General features: G+C 47.3%; 1 protein-coding gene across 1 annotated transcript; it reads right to left on the bottom strand.

Moving 5' to 3' along the window:
- Nucleotides 1–9020: 9020 nt before the first annotated feature.
- On the bottom strand, nt 9021–12842 carry RPL6 (ribosomal protein L6). Its single transcript, XM_021544665.3, has 7 exons — nt 12717–12842; nt 11927–12175; nt 11738–11836; nt 11241–11384; nt 10301–10349; nt 9609–9793; nt 9021–9217 (listed from the first exon to the last, which is right to left on the bottom strand). Exons 2-7 carry the CDS (start codon nt 12173–12175, stop codon nt 9065–9067), a joined length of 879 nt encoding a protein of 292 aa, XP_021400340.1. The 5' UTR covers nt 12717–12842; the 3' UTR covers nt 9021–9064.
- Nucleotides 12843–13026: the final 184 nt, after the last annotated feature.

The raw sequence follows: 13026 nt of genomic DNA, 5'->3' as shown, positions 1-13026 counted from the left end.
CAAGCTGCGAGTGGAAATTCCCTATTCCTGCTTGGAATTTGCCCATTATGTAATGGGATTTAAAGCAGCATTGTCTCACCCTTCAGTTTAATTTTACATTAACAGCTATTATGTGTGGGGAGAACTCTTTTCATCCCAAGGCTTTGCTGTGTATCTTTCTGTTCATTTAGAAGTGACACTTTCAGTTACAATGACCATTGTGACACTAAGAAATGTGTGAAAAAGAAAAAGAAGTTGCTATTTTTATGTGGTCTGCACTAACCAGATTTGCAGACCCTGAATCCTGGCTCCTCTGCCTGGTACTTGTTATTTAAAGAGCCCAAATGCCATCATTAATAAGGCCACTACCCAAGGAATACTGGCATTTCTTAGCACATTATCTGGGATTAAAAAATAAAGTTTCTCCAAGTAAAACTCAGAAAGGAGTGAAGTGGAAAAAAAAAAAAAATCAATGATTGAAAGAGGAGAAGGAAGAAACTAGACAGTGAAATAAAATAATTCCAAACCTCAGAAATGTATTTTAATTCCAAATGGAAATATTCACATTTTTCTCACTTAGAAGAGCAATAATTGCTGAAGATTGCAAGGTGGGTTTGAGGGAGGAAGAACAAATAGATATTTTTGTTAAAATTAATAAGGGTTATAGGAAAGAAGAGTATGAATCACTACCTTGCAAAATTGGACAGGAAACAAATGTAAATTGTGGAATCACAGAATCTGGGAATCCTGGAATGGTTTGGGTTAGAAGGGAGCTCAAAGCCCATCCCATTCCAGCCCCTGCCATGGGCAAGGACAGCTTCCACCATCCCAGGTGGCTCCAAGCCCCATCCAACCTGGCCCTGGACACTTCCAGGGATGGGGCAGCCACAGCTGCTCTGTTCAGTCTCTTCCACTGTTGAATTGTCTTTACCTTTAAGGAGTTTCCTAAACCATTACTATTGCAATTTAACCCTTTCCATTTTCTTTTCCAGCTGTGGCAGACACAGAGAACAGTTTATTTCCTCCCTCTCCTGCTGTCTTCACCCATGAGGGCTGTGACCAGAGTTCCTCCCCACCATCCCTGCACTAAATAATCCCTGTCCTTTCAAACTTGTGAAGTTGGAAGCCTGATCTTTTCTTTGGGATTTCCTGCTCCCTTGGGGTGCTGGCATTTAACAGTGCTCTCCCAAATTTCAAGTCTCATTTTCTTACTCAATTAGCCTTTTTTGGAAGTAACTAAGTGCTGGCCTTCAGTGAGAAAGAGTGGCTGGGAGCTGAGCAGATCCCTGAGTGGTTGTCCTGAATTTTTGAATCTCGAATGTCTCAGAAGACTCATTATTACTATCCCAAAATAGGTAAGTTTAAATACAGCTATTCTGTGCTGGTTTAAAATTCAACCTTCCTGAAAACTGGTGCAGTAACATGAAGGATAAATAAATGGAAAAATAATCTGGTACAATATTCTGTTCAATATTATAAACATATAAACATGACAAGGTGGCATCTCTGGCTTCATATTTACCCCATATTTTACTTAAGGTTTTATTTAAAAGCCTTGGAAGAGAAAGTGTCATAAGCTGTTTTCTCTTAGCCTATCCAGAAATATTTTGAGTGTCTACATTTGTATTTCAAGATTTTTCTCTGATTTCCCAAGTGATTTGTTGAAATACAAATCCTGCAATTCCTGTGTTTGAGGGATTCCCTCAAACAGGGATTGGTTCAAACACAGGGGAAATTCCTGTTACTTCACCCTGAACAAGAGCCTGTAATGGCCAAATTCCAGAACTGATATCCCTGGAAAAGTTCTCTCTCCCCATCTGGTCACATGCACACATTGGTCAAAGCTGAGATCTGGGCAGAGCTTCACAGATTATTTATCAAAAATGTTCAATCCTAATCAGAATAAAAAGATGAAATGCTGACATTTGCAATGCAACATTCCAGGGGGAAAAGTACATTTTGGGACAATTTCCCTGTCCAGGGCCAGGTTGGAGAGGGCTTGGAGCAACCTGGGGTAGTTAAAGATGTCCCTGGAGAGTCTGAACCAACAGGACACCAAAGCAAAGAGGGAAAACAGGATTTTAAATGAAGATTTTAAAAGAGCTGGTGCTTGAACTTAATTAGCAGGTTTGCACCAGCATTGCAGCACTACCAACCCTTTTCCTGGTAAAGGAAAGCGGGGCAGTGAATCCCTGGCCTGAACAAATGTTAGTCTGTGCTGATTTTCTCTTCCGTGGTGACAGGCATTCAAAACAAAGCTAAAACTGAAAGCCACTAATTGAGAGCTGAAGCCAAGCTGTGCAAAGTGGAATAAGTGGAATGGTTTTCCTCTGGGAAGAACAATTTTGCTCTCAGTGTGGTTCTGTCTTGCAGCTCTAAGTGCCCCCATCTCCAAAGGTGCTCTTCCCATGGAGCCTTCCTCCCTTTCCTTTCTTTCTTGCAGTATTTCTCTTGTTCTTTCCAGTGTCTCTATCCTCTATTTCCAGCCAAGAATCTGCTTTTAAAAGAAGAGTAATAACTATTATACAATAAAATTCCAGCGAGTGAACACGGTGACAGGACATAAATATGAGGAAAGCAAACAGAAGAGGCTGGAGATGTGCGCTGTGGTTTGGGGTGCTGCTGATTTATGTCAGTGGTGCAATCCTCTTATGCTGTCTATCACTCATCTATTTTTCCCCATTTTCCTTCCAGCCAGATGGCACAAACCAGCAAAGGCCAAATAATTCATCATCCCACATTTAGGCTGGACTGGCCCCTGGGTGAAGCCAGGGTGGTTGAAAATCTTTTCATGCTGCTACAGGCAGGAGGGTTTCTTCCTTTGTGATGTAGAGGTGAGTTTATGGTGCTGCAGTGGAATGTCCTGTGCTTATAAAATCCTGGTCCTGATGGGAAATAGGAATTGTTTTATAAACCTTCACTTTATGCTTAACAACAGCACAGTGCTTCTTTAAAAAGAACACCAGAAGGAGCCTACAGAGCACCAGGAAGAGCTAATCTTCAACTAAAACAACCCCACAAACAATCAATTAATCAACAGGAGCACCAGAGCAGTGCTGTCAGTCACCCAAGGCTACCAGCATCAACCCCTTCATGAGATTATAATTTCCCAGACAGGTGACATTAGCCCAGCCCTCCTCCTGCAGCACAGGAATCACATTTTGGGTACTGGGCTCCATTCTGTTATCATGTGGCTCTTGATTGGGCCTGACAAACACATCAAAAAGTCATTTCTCAGGCTTGATTACCAGTCTGCCCAGGCTTGGGGTGGTGGCAATTGAATGACATGAAAAGTTGAAGCTCAGGGTGACAGGATGGGAAGAGTGATAGAAATTCTAATGAGAATTATAAATCCCCGTAGCAGCTGCACTGCCTGGCTCACACTGGGACACCCTTCTTAGGCACTTGTGAAATCAGCAGTTATTTCAAGGGAGCCCAAACCACACAATTTGTGCTGTTATTTGGATTATTTTAATTCTATTTTTTATTCAAGCTGTCAGGCAGTTTGGGGATTAATAGGTTGTCTGTGTTAGAAGGCAGTTACAGAATGATGTGAGACATTGCCTTGATGAAGTTCTGTTTAATTACAAAGCAGGCATGTCTTTCCTGGAGTGCTGGATTAAATAAACCTCACATTTTCATACTCAGTGCTTTGACCAAAGCCAGGATTTGAACAAAAAAAAAAAAAAAAACCCAACCCTCTCGAAGTTTCTCTTGCATCAGCAGCCTCAAAAGGCTGTTTTCCTTTTTCTCCCTCTGTGCTCTTGCTCTGGGCATGTGTTTGTCTTTTTTCTCTCCCACAAACACAAAGCTCCAGGTTTCCAGTGTCCTTTTTGCACTTTGTCAGGCCCCAGAGAAGCCATGTGGACGATGTGCAGTGCACAGGAGTTCTGCCATGTGCCTCTCCTTTGAGGAGTTGCTGTGCTTTCAGTGCCCTGATTCCACGGGGACATTTGTTCAGGATTTTTTGTGTTTTCATGAAGGAAGAATTCTGGTTTCCCACCAATATTTATGAAATTCCAAGAAAGAGATTCTCCCTTTCATCTCAGCAGGACATTCTCACCAGAAATTTGAATGGTGCCATCATTTTGAGGGTGCATCACTCTTTTTAGGGCCTTATTCTGAAAAATGCACTTCTTCCCTTGTGAACCAAGGGCTGCTTCTGTACATTTTATCTTGGGTGTTATTTCCTCTTGTCAAAATGGCCATTTTGAACAATAGGATCCCATGTACAGCACATGGTGATACTTGAAAGCCTTAATTTTAAAACAAATTACATCCTCAGGCATCTGTCAGGCCAGTGGAAAACCTCTACATCCACTAGGACTGACAAAATGCATGAAGATGAAATTGCTTCTGATTTAAACTTTATTTTCTCCATGAGATTTAGAGCCTTTCCTTGTGCTCCTTGGGGTGACTCTCTGCATCCCACAGACTTGTTCCAATGGATTGGAGAAATCATTTTACCTTTGTGTGGTTTCCTGGTGTTCTCATGGCAGTTTTTGACCTGTGCTGGGTGTCACAAGGCCAAAGTGCTCAGCAGATGTAAAATATGTGAAGCTGGTTATGATCATCATTAAAACAAATCAGCAGGTAAAGCACCAGGACCTGCTAATTGGGCAACTGAAGAAACACCCAATGGCTCCGGAGTTTCTAAATCTTTGAGCTCTGCTGCCCTGTACAAATCAAACAGCCTAAATTCTGCAAAAAATGACATCAAAACTGATAAATAGGACTATGAGAACATTTATTCTTTGTGCCACCTGTGCCAGTCTTCAACACAGCACAACTTTTGTACTTTTTAGTCTGAAATGTTGATATGATCTCACAGAACAAGATCAGATTAATGGATCAGGTCCCATCTCAGTGTCAGCCAAGCAGAGACTGCTTATTCTTTTATGTACTTCAGAAAAGGGACATAAATTTTCCATTTTCTGAAGTTGAAAACACTTCTTGAGACCAGACATGAGAAAGTATTTCTGCTTTCTGCAGTATGTGAGCACAGACCTCTCTGAAAATAAGTGGCTTGCTCAGAATCACACAGAAAATCAATATTGCTGAGGAAAAAACATTGAATTTCTTTCATCTCAAGTCCTATTTTGACTACTGTGCTTCCTCTCTCCTCATCACTATTACAACTAATAAGTGTTTATGTCTGATGGAGTGTGAACCATGCTTAGGTCAGAGAAGCTGCTGGCTCTCTGTGCAATCCATCATGCAAAGTCACTTCCCCTGAGATAAACACTGAAATAATGGGAAAAAAATAGATAAAGTGGCCAAAAAAAGCCAGCCAGCTGACAAAAATGGGGTTTTTGAGATATCTGGGAGAGCGTTAAGACTGCTCTGATCTAAATATCCCAAACAAATAATTAAAAAGTAACTAAACGAAGATAAATGTCCTGGTTGCTGCATGGCACCCATGTCAAATTCCACATGCAACCATCCCAGACCCACCCTCTGCAGTCACCCAGGCACAGCCTGGCTTTGCTCAACCAGTGGCTTCCAGAACAAAACGTAACAAGGACTATTATGAATAACATCCTTATAAAAAGAAGGATTTAATTGCTCTAATTGCTTAAGCAATGAGTTGTCAAGTGCTCAGTGCAGACTGCAATGCAGAACTGGAGAAATCCAATTAAGAGGTGAATAGTGGCTGGGAACCTCAATTCCTCTTCCCAAAGAGGACTGGAGGAGGATCTCTTTATGGTGTATCCATAGGATTGGCATTTATTTGATTATTTATTGAGCTTTTGGGGACAGTCACAGTGAATTTCTTTGCAACAGTTCTGAACTCTGAGGAGAGGCAGGGCAGGGATCAGGTAGAAATAGGCTGAGAGAAAAAGGTTCAGCCTCTCCTTCATGACAAGGCACATACTAGAGCACAGATTAATTGAGCAGCCAGTCCTTGGACATGTGGGAATTTGGCAAATTTTCCTCACCACTTGGCCCAAAAGGTGTGGGAGTCCCATAAAAGCACCTTCACACTCCAGCCAGAGCATCCTCTCTTAATTAAGATTAAACCCAAGAGCGTAACAGCTGAAATGCCACAGGTAACTGTTCTCTACGAACTTGGCACTGCAAAGGACTTTGTCTTGTACATCAGCCTCCGTTTCTCCTGAGGATCTTGGGCCCAGAAGGATTCCCATTCCAGAGGCAAAGGCAGAGGCTGCACCCTGAGCCCACTGCCTGCTGTGGCAGCTGGACAGAGCCTCACTGGGCTGGAACTGCAGCCACCAGGTCACTGCACAGCTGACAGGTAAAAATAGGTGCCTGGAGATAACAAGGCATCACATCTTATTATCAATTCCCTGGGAAAGCCAACATCCCTCTCTTTCCTCTCCAAAGGATGCTTTATTATAATTACATATCACTTTATTAGGCAGCTGAAGCAAAGAGCACATTTGATGCTAATGAAGTGCTGCTGTGGTTGAGGCTGTCACTATTTTTGGAGCTGCACATCTCCAGCACTTTTCATTGGGTGATGGAGGCTTTGGATGTCTCTGGCTTCTTCTGTGGGGGCTGCCCAGGAAAAAGCAGTGACTCAGCGAGCCCAGCTGCAGAACTGTTCACATGGAATGGGAAATGCTGGGGACAGCCAGAACACACACAAAGGCTCTTTATGTGCATCAAGTTGTGCTCAGGTAGGGGCCAGCATTATCTGGATTAAAAAACCCTCTGTGCTGGTCACCTGCACAGGCCTCGTTTTTCCTGTTTTCCATCCCTCACCCTGCAGCTTTTCAAAGAAGGCAGATTTCACAGAACTCAGGGAAAATATTTGGGAGGTTGGAGACAGGCATCACAGCTGATCACTGCCTCTCCTTATGGAATACAAGGCGTTTGCCACCTCCATTTCCTGCAGCAAAGCCTGAGGAGCTGCTTGGTCTCAGGAAGGCAGGATTTGGTGTTCCAATTTCTCCTGCTCCCACATCCCTTGGTGTGACACTGGCATCCAGCTGGGCCAGTGACTCAGCTCAGCCACTGACAGGAGCAGAGATTCCTCCCTCCCTCCTTGCCTTGTAGGGTGTGTGACTGTCACCACCTCATCACACAGGTGACAGGAACAGGGCAATGGCAGCACTGCTCCAGACCAGCATCTGTTGATAACCAACTCCCATTTCCAAATCACTTCCTGACAGCACACTGGCAGACAAAGCCTCCCCTCCCAGCTAACAAGGTTAATGGCTCCAGGTGTCTCGTGATCCACAAAGCAGGAATGTGTCAGAGCAACCAGGAATTCCTGAGAGCACCACACGATCTCCACACCCGACTGGTTTTGGGGCTATTTTGTTACTGCAACTTCCCCACTCCCAGAGGGAAGGGAATGACTGGAGCATTAATATGTCCTGCAGTTTCCCCTCAAGAGCACAAGTGTGGCACTGAATTTGGGGTTGCAGACTACAATACCATGTGCTCATACAAATTCTTCTGATTCTCCTTGCTGGATGAGGCTTTCCCCATTTTGTTGTTCCCATGCACAATTTTTAATTTAAATGAACTTTCTAAGCATATTTGGTTAAGGTTTTTCTTAGACCTAGATTAGGAGTAACAGGGAGATGCGTACAACCCCTCTGAGCTGATTTGTATCAACTGGCCATTCCCAGAATTGCAGGAAAAACTCCTTTTAACTTAAAAACCTGTGACTAATCCCATTATCCAGCAAAGCATACACAAAAGAAGATGTAACCAATAACAGACAAAATTCCAATGTCAGGGAAAATAAAGAACACAGGGCAGAACACAGCACAGAGCAAGAGACTCCTCTCAGCCAGGCCAGGAATTCTGCACAGGACACGGCCAGCTCACTGCCTCCCTCTGCTGAGCCTCACGGATACTTCAGAGCTTCGGCTTGGAAGCTCATCCTGTTCCAACCCCTGCCCCTTCCACCATGCCGGGGTGCTCCAAGTGCTGTCCAGCCTGGCCTTGGACACTTCCAGGGATCCAGGGGCAGCCACAGGGATCCTCTGGGCACCCTGTGCCAGGGCCTCAGCACTCTCACAGGCAACAATTCCTTCCCAAGGAGGAAGGGAAGACATTCCCTCTGTCCTGTCACTCCAGGTCTTGTCCCAAGTGCCTTTCCAGCTCTCCTGGAACCTCCTTGGTCACTACAAAGGGCTTTAAGGTCTCCCTGGAGCCTTCCCTTCTGCAGGCTGACACCCCTCAGCTCTCCCAGCCTGGCAATTACCAACAGGAAGATGAAGGGAATGCCCCATGCTGCCACTTCAGACACTTTAACACCCACCAGCACCAGACTGCAGCCCCTTGCTGCAAACCAGAGGTGTCCAAGTTCTTTCACTGCCTCTGGAGCACTCCAAGCCAAATTCCTCTTTCCCACTGAGCATGGCTTCCACCTCAGGGTGGGCTGTATTGCTCTCTTCTCTATCCTGTTTTCATGGAGCCTGGGTGAATTTGTTGAAATCTCTATTTCTCATCAAGCCTAACCCTGTTGGCTAGCTCAGCTCAGAATTACTGGGCAGACAGATGGTGCAGTTACATAAACCTGGATTCCTGCAGAAGTCTGGCTAAGGAAGAGCTCCAGAGTGCCAGACTTGGTGAACTGTACATCCCTGGTTTGTGTAAGAACATTGATTTCTGCTGAGTTCAACACAGCACTAACCTTCTCCACTCACTTTCAGAGACAATTCTGTCCTGCAAAACTGTGGAGTATTCCCAGCATTTCCATTCAAAATCAAAGCATAGCTCCTGAAATACCTCATAGTTATTTATTAGCTGAAGTTCAGCACAGACATATTTTGTCTTGATTTTATCCTGCACTGTGTCAAGCATTAGCTGCTATTCGCAAAGCAAAATATGTTCAGGATCCCTTCCCAGCTCATTCAGAGTTAAGAAAGCTGAATTCCTACTTATGTTAAATAAAATAAGTTAAGGAAATCCAACAACCACCACAGCCAAAACTCCTACACCCCAAACTTCTCCAAATCCTGGCCAGTACCTACAGCCCCTCAGAGTTTCACCCCACAGCAACAAGCACTGAGTCATGCACCACCTGCTGTTACAGACTGCAATGAACACACTACAAATCCTTGCTTTTTTTCCCTTGGAGTTTAATGTGGTGCTTCCAGAAGGCTCAGAACACCAATTTGTGAGGATAAACTCCATTTGAGAGAGAGAATGTGGAGCGCAGGTACCCCCGGAGCTGAGGCACCTTCTTGATCCGTGCCAGGATCTGGGAATCCACGGCCTTCTGGTCTGTCTTGCGCTGCTCCGTCAGCTCATATTTCTGCAAAGCACAGAGAACAAGATGAAAATCCTGGGAGCAACTGCAGGATCCTTTAGAGAGAGGAGGAAATTCAGTGTAAAGCCTGAGTTTTAGGATTTTAAAGAAATCTTTCCCCCATTTGTTTTTGATAATGAGAAGGTGGTGCAGCACTGAAGCATTCCTTGGAGCCAACGCTGACAGCATTTCTTGGTCAAAAAAAGACATTTAACTGGAATAGTAACTCCTCTTCAGAGAAAAATCTCTGCATTCAGAAGGGGGAGTACCTCCTTTTAATGGCATTACCTCACTTTATTAATGACCACTTAAAATCAACCCGGCTTTTTTCATGCTAATTTCCTCTTTCCAGTCTAGCCTGGAGCATTGAGAAAGAAGGAACCACCCTGTCCCTTACTTCTTTCTCAGTGTCAAAGATCTCTCCTTCCTGGTGCTTTGGCTTCCTCAGCCGCTTCTTCTTGAAGTAGGAATCCGTGAGATGCTTGGGAATTTTCACCCCAGTGAGATCCACCTTTGTGGATGTGGCAATAACAAATTTCTGGTGGGCCCTGCGCAGTGGGACACGGTTGACAGCCAGGGGGCCTGAAGGTGGAGAAGACAAGAGAGAACAAGGTCAGCTTCTCTGGTGAAAACCACTTCCTTAAAGCTGAATTTTTGTAGTCTATGTGAGGACCAGTTCCTTCAGAGCTGCCTACAGATAAAATCTCAACAGTCAAACCCCTCTAGAAATACAAAAATCCTTTCTGAGCTCTTTCAGTTAGTCAGATCCTGAAACTTAAATCATCTCTCCTCCACCTCCCTGCAAAGTCACAAATGGCAGAATCATTCAAGTTGGAAAAGATCCCCAAGATCATCAAGTCCAACTTCTGACAGATCACCACCTTGTCAACTAGAGCAGAGCACCAAATGCCACATTCAGTTGTTCCTTGAACACCTCCAGGGGTGCTGACTCCACAAATATGATTCCCCACTGATGTGCCAAACCAAACATGTGCAGATGTGCTACTGACTCGACACAAACTAGAACTCAAAAAACCCAAAGAAGCCCCCAGAACAAAAGTACCATGTTTAAATATATTTTTTTTTTACCTGTAACAAGCAGAAGGCCAGTATCAAGCTGCTTCAGGAACACAACACGCTGCAAAGAAATGAGATGGGACATCAATCCTCAGGTCCCAGTGCTCCCATACCATAGTCAAACTGGGATTGTGCCTCTGTTCCTGGTACAAGTACTGACAGTGCTCCAGGCATGGGTCAGCTGTGCCACCTGAGGAGCTGCCAAATTGTGATCCAAGCTCCAGCACCTCCAGGTGCCTCCTCTCCAATAATGTGACTCTCCATGAGCTTTCTCTTTCAAGGCTAAGCAAAGCCAATTACTTGTTTTTGCTTTTCTCCCATCCTACAGGATGGTAACAGCTATCCCAACACTGAAATCCTTTGAGTTACAGGCAAGAATTGGATGAACACCACAAGGACTCTATAAATTCACACAGTCAGAGCCATTCCCCCATTGTGTTTTGCTCCTTCTGGTCAAGGCTTCCTTCTCTGGCAGCATTCTTTATGAAATCATGAATGTCAAAGAGAGAGAATTCAAGAAAATAAAGGATACCACTTGTGTTGGTGACCATCCTGAGGATGGGGAGCCCAATATAACGATTCAGTGCTACCCTATAATTAGATTAAGAATGAAACTTAAATTTTTCCTCTAATTTTTCCTTTGCAGTAACTGCTGCAGGACAAAGTTTTGTTTTTGTAGGAGCAGCAACAGAAACAGGCACTGGCTTTGCTCTGCAGCAAAACTCTCTGCATTGTGTCCAAGCAACTAGCTGAGCCTGTTTTACTTCCAGCTCTGCTCAGAACAACCTTAATTCAACAAACATTTCACCCCTGCCACCACTAAAGTCCGGACGAGGAAACCACCCCGACAGAAGTCGCAGATTTACACCCAGCAGGGTCAGACAAAATCAGCTGGGAGATTCAGGGGTGTCTGAAACGCTGCCAACGCCCTGGCAGCAGGAGCTGTGCCCACCTTGCCGCGGTGCCGGCCGGTGAGCAGGATGAGCACCGTGCCGGGGGTGATGGACGCCCGCAGGCGCCGCTTGTGCTCGCAGAACGGCTTCTTGCCATGGCTCAGCAGCTTCCGGGGAACGTCCTCCGTGGGGTAGTACCTGGGCTGGAACAGAGGACAACCACCTTGTACCACCCGCGTCTCACAGCATGGCAGCTCCTCAGGAAAGCTCTCCCTGTTGCCCTGAGGTTCAGCTTTCTGAAGGATTTCTGCTTCAGATGAGCTTGGGAACACAGTGAATGTTTTGGAATAGTGTCCAGCTCTGTATTTGTGCGTGCTTCCACCTCAGCACAGCAACATGCTGGACAGAGAATTCCCACCTGAATTCCCACCACCTCCCACGAACTCACAGAAAGCACACCACAGGCTGAGGGCCCTACATCATCCCAGCATGAGGCTCATCACCCAGCCTAAAGCCCCCTGCACCAAACCACGAGCATCCCGGTGCTCTTCCATACCATCTTCCGGATTTTAACCACCCGGCTGCCTCCATTCTTGTCTCCACCCACTGGCTTGGTGATGGTGGCACGGGGCATTTCCTTCTTCTTCTTCTCTATCTGTGTGCAAAGAACAAGGAAAACTCAGCACATTTCACACTAAAGGCAGCACGATAAACCCGATTACTGCCCCAGTGCTCCCCACCCTACCTTTGTCTCTGGGGCCGTGTACTTGCGCTTGTACAGGGCTTTCCTGGCGTACATGGCTGAGCGGGAATACCTCCCGATGCCCCGGGCCAGGACAGGGTTTCGGCTGGCATGGTACTTCTTCACCCTCTTCTTCTTGTCCCCCGCTGCTTTCTGGCTTGGCTTCTGCTCCGCCAGTTTCTTCTGTCCTGCCTTCTTCTTGGCCGACTTCTTCTCACCCGGTTTCTTCTCCGGCGCCTTCTCACCCGCCATCTGCGATCACAGTCGGCAGGGTTTAGAGCTCGTTACAAAGCACAGGAAATAAAATAATCCAAACAATCCTTCACACCTTTCCAGTAGCTGTCAGCCACCTCCTCCAGCCATAGCTGACCGAGTCCTGCTCCCTGTGCGCCCCTACATGACTTGAAATGCTCCTGCACGCTGCTCTCAACAGCTCCAGCGCCCATTCGGTGGAAACGCACACACACCCCGAGCCTGCAGCCGCCGCTGTCCCGGTTTGGGACTGCCCCGGCCCCGCGGAGCTGCCGGGCCGTGCCCCAGCGGCAGCCCCCGTCCAGCCCCAGCCCAGCTCCCGGGAGGCTCCGCCGCGGCCTCCGCATCCCGCCGCGGCCTAGCCCACTTGGACCGGCGACACTCCCACTCCTCCCCGCCCCCGCGCCCATCCGCGCCCCTCCGCCGCTCCCCGAGGCTGCCGGGCCGCGCCTGTGACCGCGGCGGGGCCGCCGGCGGGCGGATGGCGGCGGATGGAGCGCGGCGGGCCCGGCTCCGCTGGCGGCAGCTCCGCCATCCTCACCTTCCGGGGGAGCAAAAGGAACTCACATCCGGGTGCGCGGGCTAAGGACAGCGCGGCGTCTGACGTCAGCGCGCCGCGCGGGGGAGCACGGGACTCGTAGTCCGGGAGCGCCCGCGCTGCCCGGGGCAGCCCCGGGTCAGCGGCGGGGGGACACCAGACCCCGCGCCCGCTCCGGGGGCTGCGGGAGCCCCGGCCCGGGCAGCGGCCCCGCCGCGCCGCCGCCGCTTAACCCGCGTCCGCTCGGGGCTCGGCCGGCTCCGCGCCCCGCCCCGCGCGCGAGCGGGGCTGCGGTGTCCCCGCGCTCCCGCGC

This window comes from Lonchura striata, chromosome 18, assembly GCF_046129695.1.
Source record: "Lonchura striata isolate bLonStr1 chromosome 18, bLonStr1.mat, whole genome shotgun sequence".
Lineage (NCBI taxonomy): Eukaryota > Metazoa > Chordata > Aves > Passeriformes > Estrildidae > Lonchura > Lonchura striata.
The sequence above is the reverse complement of the archived record's forward strand: the minus strand, read 5'-3'. Positions and strand labels throughout refer to the sequence as shown.

Excerpts from the sequence above, each read along its gene's own strand:
- RPL6 (XM_021544665.3), bottom strand. The coding sequence starts at position 12,175 with ATGGCGGGTGAGAAGGCGCCGGAGAAGAAACCGGGTGAGAAGAAGTCG. Across the intron at positions 10,350-11,240 it reads CCGGCCGGCACCGCGGCAAG|CGTGTTGTGTTCCTGAAGCA; the intron begins GTGGGCACAGCT and ends ATTTCTTTGCAG. Across the intron at positions 9,218-9,608 it reads TCTTTGACACTGAGAAAGAA|AAATATGAGCTGACGGAGCA; the intron begins GTAAGGGACAGG and ends TGTGCTTTGCAG.